The sequence below is a fragment of the Magnolia sinica genome, chromosome 10 (assembly GCF_029962835.1).
Source record: "Magnolia sinica isolate HGM2019 chromosome 10, MsV1, whole genome shotgun sequence".
In the NCBI taxonomy this organism is placed as follows: Eukaryota; Viridiplantae; Streptophyta; class Magnoliopsida; order Magnoliales; family Magnoliaceae; genus Magnolia; species Magnolia sinica.
Genome location: NC_080582.1, coordinates 5,949,549 through 5,977,238, shown reverse-complemented (window position 1 = coordinate 5,977,238; position 27,690 = coordinate 5,949,549). Strand labels below are relative to the sequence as shown.

General features: G+C 40.6%; 1 protein-coding gene and 1 non-coding gene across 3 annotated transcripts; both read left to right on the top strand.

Annotated features, from left to right (window-relative positions):
• Window positions 1-9,861: 9,861 nt before the first annotated feature.
• Window positions 9,862-9,968, top strand: LOC131217880 (small nucleolar RNA R71). The gene has a single exon (XR_009157466.1). It is a non-coding gene; the product is annotated as a small nucleolar RNA R71 (small nucleolar RNA).
• A 3,508-nt stretch (window positions 9,969-13,476) lies between these two features.
• On the top strand, window positions 13,477-18,756 carry LOC131257841 (putative disease resistance protein At1g50180). 2 transcript variants are annotated; one of them, XM_058258755.1, is made up of 2 exons: window positions 13,477-16,966; window positions 18,343-18,756. In XM_058258755.1, exon 1 carries the CDS (start codon window positions 14,177-14,179, stop codon window positions 15,491-15,493), a length of 1,317 nt encoding a protein of 438 aa, XP_058114738.1. In that variant the 5' UTR covers window positions 13,477-14,176; the 3' UTR covers window positions 15,494-16,966; window positions 18,343-18,756. The 2 variants fall into 2 exon arrangements, with proteins under 2 accessions (XP_058114738.1, XP_058114737.1); XM_058258754.1 differs by having other exon boundaries at window positions 13,495-16,966; window positions 18,343-18,754.
• Window positions 18,757-27,690: the final 8,934 nt, after the last annotated feature.

Below are 27,690 nucleotides of genomic sequence, written 5' to 3'. Positions count from 1 at the left end.
GAGCTTTATATGGTTTCATGTTCAGATTGGTTTGTGATACAGCCTGCCTTAGGCCCAAAATCTTTTATGATTCTCTTTGCAGGCTGGACACCTTTTCAAATGAAAAAAGAATGTGTGGACCCACCATGTTAATAACTGAATATTAGAATGGGCGGTGTGTTGGGTGCCTGGCTGCATGGGATTTGATTTGGCTAGTGACCCCAACGCCAGCCAACGCCAGCCAGCTAGCTAGGTCAAGGCTCTATGCGTCCCATCATGATGTATGTGTTTTATCCACGCCGTCCATCCATATTTCTAGCTCATTTTAGAGCTTGAGAACTAAAATAAAGTAGATCCAAATCTATGTTAGACCACACCATAGGAAACAGTGGGGATTGAACACTCACTGTCGAAAACATTTTAGGGGCCACAGAAGTTTTGGATCAAGCTGATAATTTTTGTTTTCCTTTTATCCTGGTCTTTATAACATTATCAATAGGTTGGATGCCAAATAAACATTATAGTGGGTGTTAGGAAGTTTTTAATGGTGGGCCTTCAATCAACACTATTTTCCTGTGGTGTGGTCCACCTGAGATTTGGATTTGCTACGTTTTTGGGTTCATAACCTAAATTTAGCTGGAAAAATGGATGGATGGCATGGATAAAACACATACATCATGGTGGGGCACACAGAGCTTTGACACCAGTTGGCTGTGTTGGGGTCACCAGCCAAATTGCGTTCAGTTGCATTAGAGATAGTTCTTGTTGGGTCTTCAGATCCTTCATGGAAGGATTTGAAGGGTTTTCTCATCCCCAAGTTTAGAAATCCATGTTTTAATTTCCACTAATCATTTAATCATAGAAAATGCTTTGATTAGTTCTATAAGGTTAGTATATAAGGACATGTTTCTTTTCCTTCATTGAGTGCGTAGGAAACCATTGGATGCTTACCAACAGATTGTTTTAAATTAATGCACACATGAACCCTAGTTGAATGGATTGGCCTGGTTATTAGGCCAAATCATCTACGAGCAGAGCATCCCAGTTGACCTGTGGGCCGCAGAGGTGAATCATGCCATTACACAATTCATCTAATTGAATATGTGGATCGCTGTCCATCAGACCATTCAGTTGGCCTGACCCTTACTCTGGCAGCAGTTGGGCCCTTTTTGTTGATCTGATTGTCCTTTGCAAGAATTCCGAATGCGGTCAGCTTTAGTATGAATGGTTAAACAGAAAAGGGTTTTAGTTAAAATATGACGCCTGGAGATTCCCAAATACAATTCATTCTGTTTCTGCAAGTATTGTTTTGAAAGGACGGAGAGATTGATGAGTATATTTTGAATGATGTGAAGATTTCTTCTAGTGGTGGAGCAGCGGACATGACCTTCTCATCTTCTTCCACGCTTCCTCCCCTCATCAGGGGAGCTCTTCTACTAGACAGAGAGAACGTGGGGCGGCTGAGGAGAAGGAAACGGAAAATGGGAATTGGTTAGCTTTGCTGGAGTGTCTGCCAGGGGCTTCTCCCCGTGCAGCACCCCAATTGATTGTGACCTCTTTATTTCAGACCCTCTTTTGTTTCTTGGTCAGCCTCTTCCCCTGTGCGATGTCTCGTCTCTGTGGTCTCGCTGTTCTGTGGCGGTCCAGGGTCCGGACCCTGGATTTTTCACTTTTCCTCTGTTTGTTTTCCCTGTTGCTAGTTTCTTTATATGATAGATGAGGCCCGACCTTTTTGTGGTGCCCATCTGAATCTGTGAATTGTACAGGCTCTTATTTTCAATTTTAGGGGCTTGACCCCACCTTTTAAAAAAAGAAAAGAATAAATAAATAAATAACAGACAGTTGCTTAACCAGGAATGTAGGGCATATTATGACGCACCATATCCTGAGATGAGCATTGTCGAGACAAGGACATCGAGATGGATGCGTGCGAAATCTGTAAGAATGAAGAACAAAAGCAGCATATGAGTGGGACTCGGTTAATTATGATGGAAAGCTAACCGAAATGGTTCAACCATGTGGTGTGGATACCAGAGATGGCCTGTAAGAAGGGAACTTTGATTATGATTGAAGGGGGCTTGAAAAGAGGATGATGGAAAGGCTTAAGGGTAGGAAGGCTGGTTAAGGCCTGTGATGAAGTTAATGAATGGAGATAATGATGATGGCGGACAGCCTATTTGAACCGTGATATCTTCAATCAAATTTCAGCACTGATGCAGCCTGCATTATAAGCCCAGCTCACAATTTATCTGAACTCTGTGCTATGTTTAGAGTTGGGCACGGGACGACTTGAAGAATTCTAGCTTGTAGAAAAACGTGGCCACCTGGCCCATGGCAACGACTGGGTGGATGTCCACTGCCTCAGTAATCTCGCCTATCCACGGAAGGATGCCCTCTGTCACGATGGAGGCAGATTGAAGAACCACCCGAGCCTCGCCCTCTTGGCGACTAGCAGAACTGCTCACATAAGCTCAGGCAATGGGGGGTTGAGCCTCGGAGATAAGCTCTGTTCGAATCGCAGAGGGTTGGGCTTTGGCAACATGGACTGCCTCCCTTGCTGGGGCGACCTCAACCACTTCTGGAACCACTGGAGGGTCCAAAGTGATTGTAGCAAGAGTGACAACAGGGTCCGCAGCCGAGCTCGATTGACCCGCAGTGGGTGGAGGGACAGTCGCCCTCCTCTTTGGGGGCGGTTTCTGTTTCTTCTAAACCAGTTCAGCCTCAGAAGGAGCGTGACATTTGAAGTGAGGTTGGTCAGCCATCCCTACACAACAAAACTAAATGATCAATAATATAGAAATGAAATTATTTTTAACTAAGTCAACCCGGATATACCTGATACCGACGGGGTAAGACCAGAACGGTATAACAGCTCGGGCATGATCAACAACTTCCAAGATCTCACCGAAGCATCCACCGATCTTGCCTCGGCAATTTGGTTGCGCTTTGACTCGCTCACCCTAGAAGAATACTTGGGCAAAACTTCCAAAGACCACTACAATTAGGAATAAGACAACAAAAATAAAAGCTGAAAGAAATGACGGTTTGGATATACCCGACTTAAATGAGTAAAGCAGGTCGGAACCCGGGGTCATAGCCCAGAAGTCATTGAAGCCTCCCAGTTTCCTGATACCCAGAACCATTTACTTTTTCAGTTCTTATTTGAGGTCGGGGCGTCTATAATGAAGGCCTTTCCTGTTTATGGTCAGGAAGAAAAAAAATTCCAACCCTCATGGTGAGAGTTGGCCTTCACCTGGTAAAGGTAGAGGAACTCATTCACATTCAACTCGGGTTGTTCAAGCTAGAACCATAAAATAAAAGACCCCACTAAGGCTCTCTAAGCGTTCGGAATTATCTACCTAGAAGCCATCCCCAGGCGCAAGAGGACCTCCTTAATAATGCGATGGAAAGGAAGTGTCAAACTGCACTGCGGGGAAACTAGGAACACAATCACCTCACCATCCATGGGATCGCTTGAAATTTAGCCAAGTGCAGGAGCTGGAGCACCACTGAGTCCAGAATGTGGTACTCTAACCTGATCTGCACTGGGGCGAATTCCTTTAGCATCGACCCAATCGGGCTAGTATCTTCTGACTCTGCCGAAGACTGGGCAGCCTCTTCCCTTGTTGGGGCAAACCCCTCAGCATCCATTGGTTGCTCGGCCGAGGACTGAGCAGCTATCCTCAACCGAAGATCTCTGAAGATAACTTCAACACGAGTTTGCTCAAGATCTCAAACAAAGATATCAGAGGATCACCTCGACATGTTCAGGATCCGATTCCTTCTACAATACCCACCTACTAAACATGGAGATCATCATCTATGCAACTACCTCCCTTTTAACTATAAATAGGAGCATCTCTAATGGTGAAAGGTATACACAATCTCACGTAGAAAATATTCTCCAAAACCTTACGATTTAATTAGATCCAGATTCCTTTTCTAATTTAAGCATCGGAGGGTCCCTACTTGAGCCTGGGTCTTCCTTGTCTGTCATTTATGCGGGTTCGTTGGTCTAAGGAAGGCTAACTAGATTTCTACATCAACAATTATCTAGTTCAAAGACACCAATGAAATCATTATAATTATTCTATTAAAAATAATATAGTACTTGACCAATCAATCAAAAGGTCATGTTTGAGAGTTATATTAAAATTCAGCATAGATACACTAAATTTGATGAATATGAGGGAATAATGGTGAGATAGGAAACTAAATTTTGTAGAATTCAAAAGTAGGAAAAGTAGGGTTTCAAAGGATCCACTTATAGAGATCAGGGAGATTTACGCTTGATTCATGAACTCAATTGGACTTCGAGTCCCATCTTCTTTCAGTTGGAAGATATATCACTAAAACTTAATCTAAACTTCCTTTGATCTAGTTTTCAAAGAGATGAGAAGTATGTAAATTAGATTTGATTTCATCACAAAACCATGCCCATGAGACAAAGTAAACAACAAAATTAAACTAATTCATAACCAATTAGAAAGATGTATGAATGTTAAGAAGGATTTCATCATCCAACCATATCCAAGGGTCAATGGTGAACAACAGGGCTTCCTATCTTCACAATCAAAATAATGGAAAGGATATACTTAAAGTTATCGCAGATCTATTGTAATTTCAGTCACAACAAACTATTAAAAACTGAAAGCATCCCTATTAATCAAACTATAATCAAATTAGTTCATAACATGAATCAAGGTCATAAAAATCACCCCATCATGCTACAAGCTTCACCTCTTAGCCCTAGCTAAGAGGTTAGCTAACCACAGGCATGATTAACTAATTCTTAAAGGAACAAATAAAAAAACTCTAAAACAAACTCTCTCTCTCTCTCTCTCTCTCTCTCTCTCTCTCTCTCACTGACGTCCCAGCTTGAATGCCATTACACTTTCTCTCTCCCTCTTTTTATAAAAACTGTAGTCGGTCCACTGGAGTCATGGAACCGTCTCAATTTACGCAGCTCAATGCGTAGAAGAATCGGATGCCTGTTTTTGTGTAAAAATCCTGTGTTTGGCCTGAGTTTGGGAGGCTAACTGTCCAGATTTATCAAAACTGACTTCTTGCACAGAGTTAGGACCATCATCACAAGAGTTTGGACGGTTTGGATCATCAATTTGATCCCGATCTTGACAACTCAGCGCTCGTCTTGGGATGGATTTCACGGACGCAGGGCGTGCGGGAATCGGCTTACGCTGATGCTTGGTGGGTCCCACTGCATCTGTCATTTGAGAAATCCACGCCATCCACCGGATTCTTCTCAAAAAACCAGTTGGGTATGGTATATTTTGGTTCAGATTCGTTGTGGCCCATAGGTTCTTCAAACCGCCGTCCATCCTCCTTTTTTCAACGATCCTCTTATATATGTGCACAACAGGCAAAGAGCCACCTAGACGAGGGTCATGCCACACCTCTAGAGCAGATGAACGGTCTAGATCGTCCACTTGGACGATGGGTGGGGTCCACTAACAAAACCCGACGGACGTGGTGCGTCCGCTGGACGTCCGCGCTGAAGAAGGATCGGGTCATCCTTCTTGTTGACTAGATCTTGGTACGGTGCACGTCTGCTACATGTAAACTATGTACACGTGTGTGTACATGTGGGTTCCACTGTGATGTTTATGCGACATCTTCTCCGTCCATCCATTTTATCAGATCATTTAATGAGTTAAAACCAAAATTGAAGCATATCCAGATATCAGGTGGGCCCCAAATTGATAATTCATAGGCTGATCTGACCTTTGGGCCACTTTTACAAGGATCCAATGGCTGAAATTCTACATGTACGGTTAATTTATAGTCTTCAGGCCAGATATAAAGTTTCGAGCCGAACGGATGGTGGAAACCCTGTGATCTTACATTCTGGACGATTTTTAGGCCTGTTTAACATGAGTGGTGTGGTTTTCTCGGATCTCTTATATGTAAATTCTTTGATCTCAGTCCCCTAAGGTCTGTCCCTTGCCTTGGTGACGTTTGAGCGGATGACACCATATTCCTTCCCAACGCAAAGAGACATAGTTATTGCATGCATGACACTACACAACTACATCAGAAAAGAATCCATTAAACGGTATCATGCTCGTAAAATCCGGTAATAACTGGGGTCTAATATGTAATATTTGACCCTCAACATAACTCCCAACCAGCATTTTGCTAATCCCCAGCAAAGTGCGAAAAATAAGTTGAGAATTACAGGATAGTTTTTATGAAACCAAGTGATATTTTGAAAAACGATCCAGATACAAGAAATCTAAGATTCATGAATATTGGGCATTCTTTCTTCTAGACTCAAGTGCACGGCAAACCTCATAATCAAGTTCCAAGCATTTACCCCTCAATTACAAAAATTCTAAACATTGAGTTCCATGGGTATTTAGTGAAATCTCGACTTATCAACATTAAGATTCAATTCTTTATTTAATGATATCATTGGTAACCAACAAAAGAATTCAAGACAACTAAAACCTAAATCAAAACTTGCCTCACAGATCATTTTTTTATTCTTCTAGCTTTTAATTTTTCCATTATAAGTAACACCAAGGAAGGGAATCAAATCCTCACTTATAGGGAGCAAACCTATAGTGAAGACCAGTCACCCATCCTTTTCCGAATGTCAACCTTGGGGAATCGAACCTTCACCTATAGGGAGCAAACCTATGGTGAAGACCATTTGCCCAACCCTTTCAATTCTTCTTTATAAGTTGATGTAAAATTTCTCAAGCTAGTTCCTTTCATGCTTAGTGATTACTAAGTTAATCCTTCAATATCGAACTGAAACCTCAATGTGCAAGAGAGATGTGACATATGAAATCATGACTCAATCAATGTTTACAACTTCTAATCATGGATTAATAATTCGAATGTAACTGTGAAATCTAACAAATGGTTGAATCCAAGAGTCATAAATCACCAACATTCCATATCTTATACTTCTCAAATCACGACTATCCTTCAAAATTACTTCGAATTCACAAGAAAGTCTAGAAAAATTTTAAAAATTTCTACAATTTTTGCTCAAGACTAAGAAAGCACTGATTAGGTGACCCAATCTCCCACCCCCAACGTAAAATCTACATTGTCCTCAATGTAAAAGATATGAGCATGCAATGCACATGAGACAATGAAATTGAAAGAGAAGTGATGGAAAGATAATACCTGGATAAAAGAATCAAGAGGCTTTTCAAAGATATTAGCGTGAGTGCGAGTTGGTACAAAATCAACGAAAGCAAACTAACCTAATGGCATAAAACCGACTATCCTAGAACAACATAAAGCAAACTACCCTAGTTCTATGAAAGCAGCAAATTCTAATCCTTAACTGTGAAAGCATGGGAAATCTACCTAGTCATGCATCCAGGTTCTTCCTTCGGCCAGAATCTTGGTAAGTTTCTCAGAAGGTTTCTCAACAAAATCATTCAGAAGCCCTTCTTACAGTAGGCTTGGATGTCTTGGAGCATGAATGTCCAGGGAAATTGATGGACCTCAGCATAAAGTTTCTTTTTAATCTTTTGAAGTGTCAAAAGTATATATGATTCACCTGTGACAGAAAAAATTTTGAAGTTAGTACACCATGATAAATCAGAGACTACAAGTAGATGAAATTTAGAAAAATTCGTAGCAGGTGTAGTCTCAACACACGCCGAAGTTTCACTCTTTGGTTCAATTTTCAGCTCCTCCTCCTTTAATGATAAACATTCAGGATCTAGGGGAGGAGGTACTTCAGAATAAGGGTTCTCTCGGTCCGTGACAACTACCGAAGTATTGTCTTGTGAGGCATCCACTATTTCTTGTATCATGGGATTGTTTGAATCTGTAAAGTGTTCTTAGCAATCATCTAAAAAGTCAAAACATTCAGTTAAAAGGAGTTCATTCATCCTATCGAGATCTGTGATGATATGTCTAATGACTCATTTATCTTCATCGAGAGTAGAAATGAACATACTCTCTTGTTTGTTCTCAATGTGGGATGAAATCACCACTGGGTATGTCCCTTCTTGACCTAAATAAGCATATTCCAAATCAGAGGGTAAAGGTTTTAGTTGAAGCTTCGGTGCTTTGAGGTTAAACGGTAGAGGCACTGCATCGGTTTGGGGTAACTCTTCAAATTGTGGCCTCCACTGGTTAACTTTAAGGACCAGCACAGTATCAAATATGGTAATCATCTCCCTAATCATGTCATTATTAAAATTATAGGAGTGGGCCAGGCACATCTCTAGAGGGTCAGAGGATAACGTCAGAGGCGCTCTATCTTTCATGAAAGAGTCAATCATGTTAATGTCATGGAAATCTTCATCATCCTCTAACCGTCTGCCAGTATTGAAAAAGATATTTAACTCCAATGTCATATTCCCGAAAGACATACTCATGACTCCATTCCTGTAATTGATGATTGTGTTTGAAGTGGCAAGGAATGGGTGACCAAGAATGACGGGAATCTGAGTGCTCATGTTACTGATGGGTTCTGTATCTAGGGCGATAAAATCTACTAGATAGTAGAATCTGTCAACCTGAACCAACACATCCTCGATTACCCCTCTCGGTACACGAACTGAGCGATCGGCAAGTTGTAATATGGTTGGGGTGGGTTTTAATTCACCCAAACCTTAACCGTTTGTACACCGAGTAAGGAATCAGATTTACGCTGGCTCCTAAGTCAAGAAGTGCATGCACAATTTGATAGTTCTTGATTACACATGATATGGTTGGGCTACCGGGATCTTTGAATTTTTGCGGCACATCTTGTTTTAGAATGACACTCACCTTTCAGTTAAAAAGATTTTCTTTTTGATGCTTTGTCGTCTTTTGGTCATACACAAATCTTTTAGAAATTTGGCATATGAAGGTATTTGTTTTATGGCATCAAGTAGAGGAATATTGACCTTCATTTATTTCAACACCTCTAGAATATCCTGAGAGTTAGAGAGAGGTTTTGATGCAACCAACCGTTGGGGAAATAGAGCAACTGGCTTATCTTGAAGTTCCAGTTCTAATTCTTGTGGAGCAATGCTAGGTCTATCATTGTTATCCTCTTTTGGGTCCTTAGGCTTTTCAACTCTAACCGGAATAGTTTTGTCAATGGTCTTCCCACTCCTAAGAGTGGTGATAGATTTAGCCTGCTCCATCTGATCCAAAGAGCTTGGATCACTTATCTCATATTGCGGTTTGGGATCAGGGAGAGGTTGAGTAAGAAGCATCCCCTTTCCCCCAATCATTATGTGTGACTCTATCCTTTGAATGGATGATGTAAGTGATCCTATTGCTGATCTGATATCTTGGTTGAATAGCTCTTGGTCTTGAATGTGTTTTAGAACTGGATCCTCTTGAGGTTTCCCTTGATTTGGAATTTGATTGAAGAAACCTTGAGGGGTAGCAGTTTGTCCATTCCTCCAACTGAAGTTTGGATGATTTCTCCAACTAGGATTGTACGTATTAGAGGTGGGTCCATTGAAAGGTCTTTGGTAATTATTTACGGCATTGGATTGCTCAGTCAGAACCTCTTGAAAGGCAGATATAGTTGGACAATTTTCAGTTGTGTGACTGTTACAACCACAAATACCGCAAACAACTTCCTTACCCTTATCCTTCCTCGATTCCATGGCCTCGAATTTCTTTATGAGATTAGCCACTTTAACATTGATATCATCATCCTCTTTCAGCAAGTATACTCCTCCCCCTTCCTTTGATTCAGTGGGCCTAGAAGTCGTACTTAATTTTGGGTATGTGTCCCATGATTGTGCGTTTTCGGCAAGTCTATCCAAGTAATCCCACACATCATCGATATTTTTATTCATAAATTCTCCATTGCACATCGTCTCAACCAATTGGCGCATGGAAGATGTCAGCCCATCATAGAAAAAGTGCGTAATGCGCCACGTTTCAAAACCGTGTTGTGGGCAAGAGCTGACAAGATCCTTGAACCGCTCCCAACATTGGAAGAATGTTTCATCCTCCCTTTGTGCGAAGTTCATGATTGATTTTCTAAGGGTGTTCGTTTTATGATATGGAAAAAATTTCTTTATGAACTCCCTTTGCATATCATTCCATGTGCCAATAGATCTAGGACGTAGTGAATGTAACCACGTCTTAGCTTTCTCTTTCAAAGAAAAGGGAAAGAGTTTCAGCCTGACTGTGTCCTCAGACACGTTTGGAAAATATAAAGTGGTTATAATCTCATCAAACTCTTTCAAGTGTAGATACGGTTCTTCAGATTCAAGCCCATGAAATTTAGGAAGGAGTTGGATCACCCCTGGCTTGATATTCATGTGTCCCGTATTTTCTGAAAAAACCATGCATGAGGGCATGCTCACCCCCGCCGATTGTAAATAATCTCGTAAAGTACGAGGCGGGGGTGCTTGATGCACCTCATTCTTATCTTGGACTTCCTCAATCCCTAGAGGTCGTCTTCCCGATTGATTTACAGCCATAACCTCAATTAACCCAGGGGATTTCGAGTGGTGTCTAGTCTGCGATGGATAATTAACCCCTCAACCAATCCTTCTTCGATCAAGAGACGTCGAGTGTTATCACGAGCCCACTTGGGCATGAAACACTCGCAGCCCTCAATCAAATTCTAAACCTAATCCTAAGAAAGGAAATAAAAATCTAGAAAGAAAGAGAGGGTTGGAAAGAAGTTACCAATAGAAAATCAGAAAGATACTACCAATTTAGAACGTATATATTCCTACAAAACAGGAAAAATAGGTTAGTTTCTAAAAATCAGGAAAACCTAAACCTAAAATCTAAGGTTAGAAAAATCCTAATCTTAAACTAATCCCAAAACTAATTAATTTCGTAAAGCGTAACCGTCAATCCCTAATGGCACCAAAATTTGTTCACACCTCAAGTATAAGGTTGTGATGTAGTAATAATCTCGGTAAGATCGAGGTCGAATCCACATGGATTGAACCTTGTATGTATTTTGAAAGTAACTAGAATTAGAACTAAAATAAGATAAAATCTAAATTGAATGAATATGAGGGAATAATGGTGAAATAGGAAACTAAAATTTGTAGAATTCAAAAGTAGGAAACTAAGGATTCAGAGGATCCACTTGTAGAGATCGGAAATCTACGCTTGATTCACGAACTCAACCGGACTTCGAGTCTCATCCTCATCCAATTGGAAGATATCTCACTAAAACCAAATTTGAACTTCCTTTGATCTAGTTTTCAAAGAGATGAAAGGTATAAGAATTAGAGATGATTCCATCACAAAACCATGCCCATGAGACAAAGTAAACAACAGAATTAAATTAATCCTCAACCAATCAGGAAGATGTATGAATGTTAGGAGGGATTTTATCATCCGACCATGTCCAAGGGGCAATGGGGAGCAACAGGGCTTCCTAACTTCACAATCAAAATAATGGAACAGGAATACATAAAGCCATCACAGATCTCTTGTAATTTCATTCACAACAAACCATTAAAAACTGAAAGCATTCATATTAATCAAACTATAATCAATATCGGTTCATAAACATGAATCCAAGCCGTAAATCACCCCATCACGCTACAAGCTTCACCTCTTAGCCCTAGCTAAGAGGTTTAGCCCAATATGATTGGGCTGGATCTCTAAAAAAAATAATTAAAAAAAACAGTAAATAAACAAATAAAAAAACTCTAAAACAAACTCTCTCTCTCTCTCTCTCTCTCTCTCTCTCTCTCTCTCTCACTGACGTCCCAGTAATTGATGCCATTACACTTTCTCTCTCCCTCTTTTTATAGAAACTGTAGTCGGTCGACTGGAGTCATGGAACCGACTCAATTTACATAGCTCAATGCGTAAAAGAACCGAAGAACCGGACGCATACCCTATTTTTACGTATCAAGAAAACACTAAAAAATCCTGTGTTTAGCCTGAGTTTGGGAGGCTAACCATCCAGATTTATCAAAACTGACTTCTTGGACAAAGTTAGGACCATCATCACAAGAGTTTTGACGGTCTGGATCATCGATTCGATCCCGATCTTAATCATGAATCGGCCCGCAGCGTTCGGATTTCACGGACGCAGGGCGTGCGGAAATCGGCTTGCGCTGATGCTTGGTGGGTCCCACTGTGTCTGTCATATGAGAAATCCACACCGTCTATCAGCTTAGTGACGAAATTTTAGCTGGAGAGGGCTGGTTTTGGATTGCTTCTGACACGGCCCACTTGATTTTCGAATTTGCCGTCCATCCTACGTTTTGACGGTTGAAATCTGATACATACTGCTTCTTGGAAAATTTCCACCCAGGTGGGGTCATAGCCCCCCTCCGGACATGATGAACGGCTCCAATCATCTAGTTGCACGATGATGGTGGGCCATTGATGGATCAGCGGACGGACAAGTGGACGTCCAGCGACAAGGAAGGAAGAAGGAGTGTGTACATGTGGGGTCCATTGTGATGTGTATGAGAAATCTACTCCGTCAATCCGTTTTATTAGCTCGTTAAATGAGTTGAAACCAAAATTGAAGCATATCCAGGATATCAAGTGGGCCCCAAATCAATAATTCATAGGCTATCCGTTAGGCCACTTCTACAAGGATCCAATGGCTGAAATTTGACGTGTACAGATTAATTTGTGGTCCTCGGGCCATATATAAAGTTTCAAGCTAAACGGATGGTGAGAACCATGTGATCTTGCATTCTTTATCAATTTCGGGTATCTCTAATGGTGAAAGGTATACACAATCTCACGTAGAAAATATTCTCCAAAACCTTACGTTTTACTAGACCTAGTTTTTCTTGTGACTTTGGCATCAGAGGGTCCCCTGCTTCAGCCAGGGTCTCCATCTTTGTCTTCTCTTGCAGGCATCAAGTGGTCAAAGGAGGACATCTGGATTTTTGCATCAACATCCACCATCCATCATGTGGGTCCCACCTTCGATGTGGATTTCTATTAGGTGGGGTCCACTTAATGTGAATCATCGATCCTAGGAGGTTACACTTTGATTGGGCAATCCATCATGAGGGGCCCTCCTTATTGTGGGTCATTTGTCATGTGGGGCCCCACCTTCAATATTGTCATTCTCCATGTATGCACACTTGAGAGAGAGAGGTCATAGAGAGGAGAAGAAGGTAATATGGAAATTATTTAAAAAGTTCATGATCAAACTTGTTCCAAAATCAATTTAAAAATGTCTACCTCTTGGCAAAATAAATCTTAAAATAACAATTAAACTTCTCTTATCTAAAGAATTAGGAAATAAATCTCCTATTTCTAAATTTTGTAGGTGTAAAATTAAACAATTACTTAACAAACTTTTTTTTGAAAGACTTTTTGTCCTTAAAAAAGAAATAAGAAATAAGGTAATAAGCTATCATTAGTAAAGATGCCAAATGGCCTGAACTTACCATCCTAGTTGACTGATTTTGAGGACATGCAATGGATGGTTAGAACTCAAATAGTCAATATTCTATGTTAAAGATAATAAGCTATCATTAGTAGAGATGCCAAATGGCCCTGAACTTACCATCCTAGTGGACTGATTTTGAGGACATGCAATGAATGGTTAGAACTAAAATAGTCAATATTCTATGTTCAACAAACAAATCTCTATTGATCTGAGTCTGGGGATATCCCCCAGTGGGTCCCACTATTTGGGCTGATTAATTTGAGGCATGTGGATGCCAAGTGTACAATTTCAATATGCATGCATATGGAGCTTCACACTCCACCCGTGTATCAAATAACTTCTCCATTTCCCTTCAGGATCGCCCAATTCTAGGCATACCATCCAAACACTGAGACCAGAAAACGTTAATGAAGGCCAAGAAATATTATATCACTCAGAAATTTCATTATCTTCACAGGAAACTTGTAATGAAGGCCAAGAAAGCTACCATTCAATTCCAAAGAAATCCTCTGAAGATATCTTTTTATCATCATCGATACAAGTCATAAGAATTACACATTAATATTTTATTTGTAATAAAGCCCAGATTAGCTTAAGGTCACGAGCTGCATCTCTGTTTCCTTTGGCTCCCCACAATGGATTTGGGAAACAATCCAAGAAATGCAAAAAAGATCCTAAATGGTTTTTTTATTTCTTTACAGTAATCGTAGTGCAGAATAAAGGAAGGACTGAAGAAAGAAGAAAGCAAGGAGAGGTTAAAGTAAGAGGTGGAGGAATTGGGGTTCTCTCCATCCAAAATTCAAAAGCAGGAGAAGTTTTCATTGATTCAGTGGGAAGTGAAACGAGAGTGTAGAAATGGCTGAGGCTGTTATTTCCTTTTTCGTTCAAAAATTGGGTGAGCAACTAGTCAATGAAGTGAATCTTCTCTCTGGATTTCATGATGATGTTGTGTGGATCAAGAATGAGCTCCAAACCATGAGAGCTTTCTTAAAGGATGCTGATCGAAGAAAGGAGAGGGAGAAACTTGTGGAGGCTTGGATTACCCAAGTAAGGAACTTAGTCTTCAATGCCGAAGATGCAGTTGATGAGTTCATGATCCGAATGGAGTCGCAACGCCGTCTTCAGAATGGACTCATGGGCTGCTTTCTCTTTCATGCCTGCTTCATTAAGCACTTAAAAGTTCGACACCAATTCACTACTCGAATTCAAAATATTAGAAAGGAGGTGAAGGAGATTCAAGAAAGAGGTGATCGATTTGGGTTTCAGGCTGCATTTCAGGAAGGGAGAAGTTCAATTGCTAACGATGACGGACATCGAGATCCTGGAGTTGCAGCTTCTTGGGTTGAAGAAGCAGACATCGTGGGGCTCAAGAATGACACCATGAAACTCGAGAAATTGTTGCTGGAAAAAGAGGAGACACAACAGCGTACTGTCATCTTGATTGTGGGGATGGGCGGTTCCGGAAAGACGACTCTTGCAAAGAAAGTGTACAAAACTGCAAAGACAAGTTTTGATTGCCATGCATGGATTTATGTGTCTCAATCATTCCAAAAGAAGGAAATCTTGAAGCGCATGCTTGAAGGATTTTATGAGAGCAGGCGGGAGGCGGCTCCAAATCATACAGAGACAATGGATGAGGAAAAATTAGCAGAGATGATCAACAACTATTTGCAAGTAAAAAGGTACGCTCTGTTCCTTGATGATATATGGGATACTAGTGTTTGGGAAGCTGTCAAATATGCTTTGCCTCATGAAGGTGGTAGCAAGATCATCTTCACCACTCGCAGTGAAAATACAGCCCGCCCTGTCCATGAGAAATGGCATATACACAAAATGAAGCCATTATCTCATGAATTGGCTTGGGAACTCTTCGTAAAAAGGGCATTTATGTACCAAGACACTCAGGGAACCTGTCCGCAGCACTTAGTAGAAGTGGGAAATGCCATGGTCAAAAGATGCAAAGGGTTACCACTCGCCATTGTGGTAATTGGTGGCCTCATGACAAAGAAGAGCACTGATCTAGCTGAATGGAGTGATGTGTTTGAAAATCTTGATTCGGAACTGAAAGATAATGAAGATCTTGCAAGATTAAATCGAGCCCTGCTAACGAGTTACAACTATTTACCTTTTCACCTCAAATATTGTTTCCTTTTATTGTGGTCTGTTTCCTGACGATCATGTGATTAAGAGAAGGAAGCTGATTCGCATGTGGGAGGCCGAGGGCTTCATTGAGGAACATCCACGAAAGACACCTGAAGAAGTTTCAAGTAATTACTTTGCTCAGCTCATTGATAGGAACCTGCTCCAACCTGTCATTCATCGTGATACAGGGGAATTGAAAGCGTGTCAAGTGCATGACCTCATGCGTGACATTGCTATTCACATGTTTAAGAAGGAAAATTTCGCAGCAATCCTAACAAATCGAAGAAATAATTTCGAAGAAGTGCAACGTCGGTTGGCTATCCAAAACACTGCAATTGATATTCCAGGAAGCATGCCTGAATTGAATCCTCGGTCACTTCTTCTATTTAACGACCAGGAATTTCCGTCTTCCTCTTTCTGTAGAATGTTTTCAAAATTCAAATTATTGAGGGTATTAGATCTAGAAGGCACTAAAATAAAGATTTTGCCGAATGAAGTTGGAGGGTTGATTCACTTACGGTATTTGAGCTCGAGGAGGACACAGATTGAGGAACTCCCTGTTTCATTCCAAAGACTGCACAACCTACAGACGCTGGACGTTAGAGATTCCCATTTGAAAGGTTTACCCACTGGAATAGAGCTGCTTACGAAATTGAGGCATCTTAATTTGAACAAATTTAGAGCCGGTAGGAGATTCTATAAGATGCCTAAGCAAACAGCCAGTTTAAGCAACCTCCAAACACTATCAGGTGCATCAGTTGACGGTGGCTTTTCGAGAGAGTTGGGTTACTTAACCCAACTTAAGAAATTAACAATTGGAGAAGTAAAAGGGGAAGATTGTAGACAACTATGTGATTCCATTAGTCAGTTGAAATGGTTGCGATCTCTCAAAATAGTGGGCCTGGGCTATGATCAAGAACTCAATTTACAAGAATTGTCACAGCCTCCACAGTACCTTGAGAAACTTCATTTGGTATGTGCGATGAAAGAGTTTCCCCAATGGATTGGTTCACACAACTGTCTCCGGTGCATCGCACTGACGAATTGCCAATTTGTGAAAGATCCACTCATTACCCTTGGACAGTTACCCAATCTGGTTTCCCTGTGTCTCAATAATGCTTATGTAGGGAAGCAGATTTATTGCACGTCTGTCGGATTTCCGAAGCTCAGAACCTTGATTATCACAGATATGGAAGAATTGGAAGAGTGGAGTAGACTAGAGGAGGGTACAATGAAATCTCTACAGTATCTCGTTATTGGCAGTTGTCCAAAGCTAAAGATGCTCCCAGATGGCTTTCAGCACCTCGCTGCAATGCAACAATTATATTTAGTTGGAATGCCAGAAGAATTCATGAAGAGGGCAAGGGGCGGCGGAGATGACCATCTCAAGGTGCGTCACATCGCTGAAATTAGAACATTTCGTGAAGTTGGTGGAAAATACATCTCAGTATTGCTATAGATGGGTTGTGCTTTGTGGGCAAGGAGGGACAGCGATGAACAGTTGTACGTCTCCCTCTCTCCCTCTCTTTCTCTCTCACTTTTAAGCAGGGCGCTTGAAATCGGATCTGATGGTGTACCACGCATCACCCAACTATGTGGTATGTTAGCGTCACAAAGTTCCTTGGGCTAACCATGAGGTATGTGTTATATCCATACCGTCCATCCATTTTATGAGGTCATTTTAGTCCATGGGCTTAAAAATGAGGTGGATCCGAAGCTTAAGTGGGCCACAGAAGTTTTTGATCAACCTAATATTTTTTTTTTCCACACAGGTCAGTGTGACCTTGTAAAGACGTTGGATGACAAATAAATATCATGATGGGCCTTAGGAAGGTTTCAACGGTGGATATCATTATCCCCACTTCTGTGGTGTGGGCTAGTTGAGCCTTCTATCTGCCTCAATTTTCGGGCTCATGAACTAAAATGATTTTCCAAAATGTATTGAATGTGTGGGTAGATATAACACATGAGGTAGGCCCATACAGCTCGGTGACCACCACCAAGGTGGGTGGTATGTGGCACACCACGCAAGCCACTTCCCGCCCCCGCCAGTACTTGTAAGTGGTGCCTATAGTTCAATAACCAGAACATTCATCCGCTGGAAGCAAATTCCGCGACCCAACAACACCGGTTGTGGTGACAGCTGTGATGTATGTGTTTTATTTCCACACGGTCCATTCAATTTTTTCGGCTTATTTTAGCAGAAAAGCCCAAAATTGAAGTAGATTGGCAGGGATCCTTACTCTTGCTTGGGTGGTAGATTCTCAGGAGTTTCAACAGCCAGTCAAGGGTTCGAGTAATGAAGGGGAAAACACAAATATCAGCTTCATCCAAACGTTTAATTTAGTGGCCCTAGGTAGTTTTTAATAGTAGTTGTTCAATCACCACTGTTTCAAGTGGTGTGGTTCACTGGAGCTTTTGACTCACTTGGTTTTAAGGCTTATAATCTAAAATGAACTGAAAAAAAAATGGATGGATGGCCAGGATATAGAACGCATAAATCAGGGTGGCCCCATAGCACTCAACACCACCTAGCTGGGCAGTGTTCGGGTCACCCCAAACCAGTTCCTCCTCTGATGGGCACCAATGGTGACGGGGATCCTTTGAAAATCCCACTAAAAGGTCACATCTCTCTACCTTTTGGTTTCTTGTTCAGTTGAATGCGGACCACTGCCATATTTCCTTTTGATGGCCTAGTTCTAGCATATACATAGAAGGATTGGGATTGTTTAATCTAGGAGATTGCTGAGAATCCCCCATTCATGATCTGGTGCATCAGATCAATGGGCCCAACTTCCTCAGATTAAAAAGATATCTTCCATTCCTTTCTTTTCTTTTCTTCTATTTTCATTTTGTATTTATTATTTTTTATGTATAAGGAGGTGAATGATTTCACTGGGCTTTTGGAGCGGCTTCGTGGCTAATCGTCCTTGGCAAAGTGAAGAAAGGAAAAGTCGGTTGCTATTTCAGCCATCATCGGAAAGCAATCGAGTCATACTGCTTTCGTGTGCATTATGGTTCTCCTCCTACCATAATGGCTTTTACTTGGCAAGTGGGTAGGAGCAGGTGCTCATAATTGATTAGCTTCATAAGAGGTCAATGATTATTCCTAATATATGCCTTATATGTATGTAAGATGTAGATGATTTATCCATTTCTAGATTGTAAGATTGGTGTTTGTGAGGTTCTTTGGCCTCCTTAACATGTCACGGCTGATGTTGGGGATCGAAGGCTTGTTCCTAGCATGGAAAGATGGAGAATTAGAATATTGTGGAGGCTAGCTTGTGAACTATATGAGAAAGTTATGCATTTTGGGATGGGCTTCTAGTATAGAAGCTTGATGAATGTATCTGTCTTTCTTAATTCGGGCTGGTGCCAATAGTGTATGTTTTTTTTTTTTTGCCAATGTATTGGTTTGATATTTTGTCCTTTTATACTTTTCTTTAATTCTATATCACATAAAATGGGAGAAGAAAAATGTTTTATATATTTGATGGACGTAGATTATTGTCAAACGAGTGTGAAATTCACATCAAATGAACATTTGGTGTGTTTCCCATTCCAGAACTCACCAGAACTCAGGTTTCCCCTATAATTCATCCGGAACTCAGGTCATGGATGGGCTGGATTTCTTAACGATATCTCAGTGGTGGTCAACTGTTATCTGTGGTGAGGCCCACCTAAGGATTGGCCTGATTTTTAAGAAAGAATAATTCACAGCAATCCTAACAAACTGAAAAAATAATTTCTAAGAAGCGCAAGGTTGGCAGTCCAAAGCACTGCAATTGACATTCCAGGAAGCATGTCTGAATTGAATCCTCAGTCATTCCTCATATTTAATGATAATGAATTTCTGATGTAGAGCGGGTTGCGGACACTTTCATGTCCAAAATAGTTTTTGATTTTCCAAAGGGCAATATCCTTCCCCTGAGAGACCGGTTCTGTTTTTCCCGTAACACTACTTGTACAGAAAATTACGGAGAACAAGATTTCCCACTGTGCTCTCTGCAGTAGCCCCTGTTCAAAATTTGAGAAGAGGTAATATTGATGGTTCTTATCATCCGAACCAAGAGTTCATGGTACACTTAGTTTTAAAACGTTGAAAAATAACAGTCAAGAATTTCTTGCATCAGGAATTTCTCTAGAAATTATAAATTTTGAGGATTTTATTAACAACTTATAAAGAAAATCTCTCTACAATATATATATATATATATATATACACCATTGTAAATTAATAAATAATTTCAAAGTTAATAATAATTAGTTTATTAAAAATTTAAATAATTTTTATGTTAATATCAGAATATTTTCCTAATAATTATTCAAAGCTACCCATATTTTGAGCATATCGCAATATTATTACAAAAATATCATCACACGGGTTGAGAGTCTTGAGAGACCAAGGTCTATCGAATATCCTCAGCCTAGTGCAAGCCCAACATACAAAGTAAAACAAAACAGGCCCGAGCTCAGCCATTATGATTGTATGGCACAAGCCTGAGTGGGCTGTTTATTGAGTATGCCCCATCATCCAATACGGCAGAAATGCCCTTGAAATCCTAAATGGGCTGAGGGCAGCCAGGTTGACGGGTCTTCAACAAAGCCCAAGTCCAACCCGGTTATTAAATTTGCTTAGCTTTTAGGCCCAGGCCAGTCTGTTAGGCCTAGTATTCCAACCCAAGTAGGGGTGTTAATAGTATTCCAACCCTAGTATTCCATACCAACGGGATAGCTGAATTCACCCTGTCCGATTTTAATGGGCCCAAGTGCTATATTTTGGATACGTTGATAATTCCAGTTAGGTTCAGGTGTCAGCTTTTGGACCGGTTAAAAGTCGACTTTAGTTGAGCTCAGGTCAGCTCATGTGATGGACCTAGTTAAAAGTAGGACGGGCCATGTTTAGTCGGGTACAAGTCAGGTCCGATGGTGTTCTATAGTACATTTAGATATTTATTTAATGGGTTTTGCTAACGTATGGTACACCTCCACATGGATGTTAACTTCCCAAAATCTTTTAAATGGCGCCTTGGGTGATCTATCATCAATCCAAACCGCTCATTCATTCATACAACTATGAGCAAGCCATGGTGCAAAAAGCATGCCCATTGGGTGACCTATGCTTTCAATTAATAGCATGAAAATGGATAGTCATGATTGATTAGAAAAACAAAATAGGTCCAATTATTGTCTTGAAACATATACTAGATTAATCTCACTTTGTATTTATTATGATTCTAAGGTAATACTATGATTTGATGGTTCTAATCATGTTATTTATGCTCATAAATAATGGACGGTGGTAACAAATTAGTCTCATTTAAAGGGTTTGGATCGTTTTACCAGTGTGATTCTTGGACACATTGACACAGGAATGAACGTGATGAGGTTGATCACTGTCTTCCTCAAAGATAACTAATCTTAGTCTATGGAGCTTCTCTGGATTCCTTATAAAGACTTCTCAATCCTCAAGGAAAAGAAATAGAAATAATTTTAAGATATATAGAAGAAACTTCTTAAATGATTGATGGCTGAAATAAATGAGCCTACAACCCTTTAATTAGGGGTATTAAGACTTGAAATAAGTTTATGAATTAAACTATAACTAAAACTTTCTAAAATTTGCAACTTACTATAAATGGTAAATTTACCCACCTTATTCTCCTATTTTTTCTAAACACTTTTCATGTTGTACACAACTCTTAAAGCCTAACATATGAAGAGTTATAATCAAATTAAAACTTACTAAAAGTAGTAAAAACGAAAATAAACATGGAATTTGATCGTCGTTCTAATGGAATCTCACAAATTCGGCAAGGGCAACCCAGCATAATAGCTCGTCCTACCCCAAAATCATATATAGTACGTCGAGTAACTCATTCCGATTTGTGAGATATGCCTATTTTAAGGTTCTGACGGTCTTGATGACTTTCGTCATGGATCGGGCCTTTTCTATCCATCTTGGCCGGGAAACTGTCCGCAACCCACTCTACATTACATCCAGCATGGAAACTGCTTAGAGTAATTAAGAGAACATCCTGGTTCAGCCAAATAGGACACTTACTATTTTTGGCCGAAAACCATGGGCACTAGTAGACATCACAACTGTTTATAAATAGTAGTTTACTATTTATAGTAAGTTGCGATTTTTAGGAGTTTTAGTTGTAGTTTGATTCCGAAACTTCTCTCATAGCTTAGTATCCCTTAAAGCGCTGTGAACTCATTTATTTCATTCATCAAGCAAATTATTTTCCTTGTTTTTTCTTAGTGGATTCGAGAAGTCTCTATGAGAAGTTTAGAGAAGTTTATGGATTCAGAGTAGAATTTATTTTCTATTTTCCTTGCTTTTTCCTAGTGGATTTGAGAAATCTCTATTATGAGTCTAGAGAAGCTCCATGAATATAGTTATCCTGAGGAAGACGATGATCGACCTCATCACGTTCATCCCTGCGTCAAAAGCTAGATCCAATACCTAATAAGTACCCAAACCTAATCGACCCGCGTCTGGTTAGTCAAGAACTAGATATGGGCCCAAATGGACGTGGACTTGATATGACCATAACCCGGTTATCCCGCGTATGAGTACTATAGGGCCAGATCTAAACTTGAAATGTGGATAGCATTAACCTAAGCCCAACCTGGAGAGAGCTAGGCCCAAAACCGTGATGGGCCAGCCCAGCTGACAACCCTACGATCATGGTATCTTGACCACTGATGCACCATCTACTGTGATCTTGATCCCTCTTTGCCCTTGACTTGCTCCTAACATGCATACAGATGTCCTCGGATGGCATCTAAAGTACCATTACAGAAGGTATGCCCACACTTAGATAGTTTTGTGATGGTGGTCCACAGGGCTCATGTGCCCATAGTTGAAGTTGAAACTGTCCTCCCAAGGTTAAAGACGCTGATCCACATATAATAACTGAAAAATCTGAGCCTTTGGGTCGCCTCGATTGTCACTCGTACAGTCGTACTGGTTAAAAACCTATAGTGGTGGGAATTTAATCTAGCTGCAAGCTGCATGAACGTAAAGATAAGATCCTACGGATGCCATAATGCAATTATTGAAGCATATGGGATCCAGCTAAAAGATCAGTCGGTGGCATAACATGAAAGAGATAACGAGGGTTTTGTTTCATTCACAACCAACAGATAAGGCATAAAATGATTTGGAAAAATGGATGGACAGTGTGGATATACAACACATACATCAAGGTGGGCTCATGATCAGAGCTTTCCTAAACTCAGTGTTACCGGACCTGACTGAATCTGCTCCCCAGTGGCCTCCACTGGAAACCTAATAAGTTAAAAAAGTTAAAATAGAAAAATATAATTTTTTACCTGAAAATCCCTCACCAATGACAGTTTTTCAAAAGATACTTTCCGCTCTCATATTTACCCAAATATAGCCCTTAAGAGGAGATTCAAACTCGAGAAGATAATAAAGAAAGAAAGCAAGAATCCTGTTAGGCGCATATGTGTGTAAAATAAGGTCATGTGCACAGCTCACATGTTCCAACGTTGTTCATATATGTGAGATCTAATCTATCCATCATGTTAGTCTGACCTTGTAAATGTTTTCCCAGCAAGAAATATAGTTTATTGAAAACATTTGAATGAGTTGGAGAAAAATTTCATCCATGTCTTTGTGAGCAACCGTTGAAAGTTTTTGAGTGCTAAGATGTTTTGGATCAAGCTTATATTTGTGTTTTCCCTTTATTTAGGTATGTGTGATCTTATAAATAAGTTGGATGACAAATAAAGCATCATCACAATTAGGCTAAGTTTTCAACAATAGGAATTCAATCCCTACTGTTTTCTTTGGTTTGGTCAACTTAGCTTTGGATTTGCATATTTTTGAGCTCATGCCATCAAATAACAAGAAAACTGGATGGCCGCGGTAGATAGATAACATACATCACATGGGACCTACAAAACTCGGGCCACGTCACACCATATGAATATAGCTGTGGCAATTCGCACAGCAGGGCAAAACTCTCTTATAAAATTAAAATAAATAAATAAATATTTATTCGAACAGCACTGCAATTAGTGGCCCTGGCTGGCATTCACGTCTCCCACCACATATGGGATGGTTGGTCTAGCTGATTTAATGTTTAATACCATCTTCAAGAGAGTATAATTGACCCCACCAAAGGCCAAGAACTATAAAGCACCGACTGCAATTCAAACAAGAAAACGCATGATGTTACATGGAGAGAACCATTTTTTTTTTTTGGCCCAACAATGGTACCCGTGGTGCCCATATTTCAGGAACCTAGACCATTGATCTGGTGGCCACACATGAGCGAGGTCATGCCTTGATATCTCTCCTATTAAATGATCCTAGCTGTTTAATGAAAATAGGCAATGACAACCAATGGTCCACATTTAATGGCACCCAGTCCCACATTGCATGGTTAAGTTGTCAAATGGGTGAGATTCTTGGGTTAAGTGATGCACCATCCTATTATGATCCCTGACTATCCATATGTACCCTTGACTTGCACGATCCAGTTATGATCCCTGATGATACATATGCGCCCTTGAGTTGCACCTGATCATGTGTCCTGACCAGTAATACCATTCCTGAACGTGTGTTCACTTGAACAGCTTTGTTCCGTTGGTCTACAGGACTGCTCATATATCATGGTGGAAACTATCCATCAGGGCCAAAGACCGCATGCAATGTCAGAAACTTTCAGGCCATTGGATGACCTCAACACCCGGACAGGTAATCAAGCTGCATCAAGACAATCAATTATTATAAGATGAGGACCCAAGAAAGATCGGTCACTGGCCAACGCAGTTTAGCTGGTTACCCTAGTACCAGCCAGCTAGCTTGTGTCAAGGCTTAATCAACCCCACCATGATGTATGTGTTTTATTCACACTGTCTATTATTTTTTCAATTCATTTTAAGCCATAAGCCTAAAACTGAGGTAGATCCAAAGCTCCAGTGGTCCACACCAAGGAAACAGTGGGGATCGAACGCTTACATGTAACTTTGATCTCCTTTGAACCGTTCGTACAACTCGGAGCTCGAGGAGCGTCGGTGCTGGTCTTCGCGGAAGCGGATTGGCTGGTGTAGTTGCTGTATTGATGTCAGCAAATTTTGCGGGTCCATCATGAGGTATGTGTTATATCCAAACCGTCCATCCATTTTGTGAGCTAGTCTTCAGGTTTGAGACGAAAAAAATAAGACAGATCTAAATATAAAGTGGACCACACTGAAAAAAGCAGTGGGAGATTTAACTTTTACCACTGATACTCTTTTAGGGTCACAGAAGTTTTGGATCAACATGAAATTTGTTTTTCCTATTCATAGAGGTATTAGTAACCTTATGAACAGATTGGATGGAAAATAATCATTGTAATATGCCCTACGAATTTTTTAACAGTGAAAATCATTATTCCCGCTGTTATTTTTGGTGTGGTAAATTATAATTAATTTTTTGTATAATAAATACATCATTGTGAGGCTTACATAATTTTGATCTCCTTTGAACCGTCCGTATAACCAGACATCGAGGAGCGTCTGCGCTCATCATACGTATCCACAGCAGATATATAGCTGGTGGGAACGGATTGGCTACTCCCCCTGACACCACCCAATGGCTGGTGGTCAGTGCTACGTGGGCCACACCATGATGTCTTTTTTTCATCCATGCCATCCATCTGTTTTTACAGATCATTTTACGGTATAACGCCAAAAATGAGATATATCCACATCTCAAGTGGACCACATTACAGGAAACAGTGTTGAATGAGGGTCGACCATTAAAAACATTTTGGGGGCCATAAAAGTTTTGGATCAAGCTGATATTTGTTTTTTCTCTTCATCTGCAAATTTATGACCTAATCAATAGATTGGATGTCAAATAAACAGCATAGTGGGCTATAGGAAGATTTTAATGGTTGATATCCAATCACTATTGTTTTCATGTGGGGTGGTCCACCTGAGATTTATATTCCTCTCATTTTTGGGTCAAAGTAATAAAATGGTCTTTAAAAATGGATGAACGGAATGGATGAAACACATACATCATGGTGGGGCCCACAGAGCACCGAACACCAGCCACGGAGCTGGTGTCAGGGGGAGTAGCCAATCCGTTTCCATAGCTGGTGTGTGGTACACCAGCCAATTGGCTTCCCGTCTTCACACGACACGACACGTATCTACACAAGCTATATTGCCGGTGCGTGTTACAGCTGCCAATCCACCTCCATGTATAGCTCTAGGTCAGTCAACATCGTCCAGCACACCCATAGTGCAATTATTGAAAGACATGGGATCCACTGTAACTCTTTATCAAAGGATATAGATTCCAGGAAATAGAACGATATGGGTCCACCATGGTGCATTATTGAGGGCGTGAGATCCGACCGTGACTTGGCTCTAGGGTTCACACCAATATATGAATTGGATATCCATGCCGTCCATCTGTTTTTTAAGATCATTTTAGGATATGACTTTAAAATGATGCAGATGTAAATTTCAGGTGGACTGACCACACGAAACAGTGGTCATTGAACACCCACCATGAAAAACTTCCTAGCGTCCAGTGTAATGTTTATTGACCATCAAACTGTTTGATAAGGTAACACAGACATGGAGAAAACTAAAAACAAATATCAGATTGATCCAAAACTTTTATTACTCATGAAAGGTTTTTAAAATTCAATATCCATCGTTTCCTATAGTGTGGTCCACCTGAAATTTTTATCAACTTCATTTGTAGAAAAATGGTCTAAAATAAGCCCGAAAAATAGATAAACAGTATGGAATACAATTCATCCATCAAAGTGGGCCCTATAGTCAGGTCTCACTCACATCGCTGGCACCGGGGCATGCTTGCAAGTGGCGCTCTTGAGATCCTCCGAAGTGCCTTGTCTCAAGAGTCAAGAACATGGGATCTAACAAAAGGGGGCGCGGATCTCCTTCCTTAGCTGATGTGTTGACCCAAAGTTCTACTGTCCCTCCTACACTATTCATCCAATTTTCGAAATCATTTTAATGCATGGCCCTAAAATATGGCAGATTCAAAGCTCCAGTGGATCACATGGTAGGAAGCAAATGGGGATTGAATGATTACTAGTGAAAACTTTTTGAGAGTTATCAGAAATCTACGATCAAGCTAATATTTGTATTTTTCCTTTATCCAAACTTATGTGACCTAATCAACAGGTTGGATATGGATAATAAGCATTATGGTGGGGCCTAGGAATTTTTAAATGGTGAGACTTCAATCATTATTGTGTTCTATGGCCTTATCCAAATGAGATTTAAATCTATCAATTTTTTCTTATGGCTAATAGTGTTAGATGAGCTAACAAAAAATGGATGGACAGTAGGGATAAAGCATGTATCATTGTGGGGTCAGCGGGGCTTTGACACCAGCTAATTGGAAGGTGTAGGGGTAGAGTTGGGCACAGGACAACTGGATTTGGCAGACTTGACTCATCCGACTTGTTCAGACTTGATCCGAGAGGGTGAGTCAATCCAAACCGAGTAGACTTCGTCTAATCCAAACTCAAACTGAGTCAAGTTCGGGTCACACAGTAACTCGACTCGACTCAACTTGAAATCCAACTTGGTACTAACTTGACTCGATTCGAAACCCATCTTGTTAGTATAAAAAGAAAAAAACACAGATTTGACATTTCAGATTTATGATACCATATAGCTAATGGAGAGTTTTTAATTCCGGCATTTGCATTTAGGTTCTAAGCTATGATTTCAACTTGCAAATACCCACCGCACTCGAACCCACTTCGTGTTGACTCGACCCGACTCGGTACCTGTGATTGAGTCAGACTCGGTTCGAGTTAGTCGAGGCTAGACCCAAACTCGGATCAGGCCAGGCATGCCGAACTTGGTACCGAGTCAGTCGACTTCGAGTTAGGTCTATTTCAAATCAGGGTCAAGTTGGGTCAGCCTTAACTTGTCCAACTCAACTTGATGCCCAGCAATATGCAGCAGTCAGCAGCCAAACCACCGGGATAATACATTATTGGTGTTACCCTTACCCTAGGACACACTTTAATGCTGTCTGTCCGTTTCTCCAGCCAGTTTAGGATGTTTTGTCAAAAATTAAGCATATCCAAATCCCAGGTGGACCACACCATAGGAAACAGTGGTGATTGAACTTACCCCATAAAAAACTTCCTAAGGCCCATAGTAATGCCCACCATAATATTTCCTTTCCATCTAACCCGTTGATA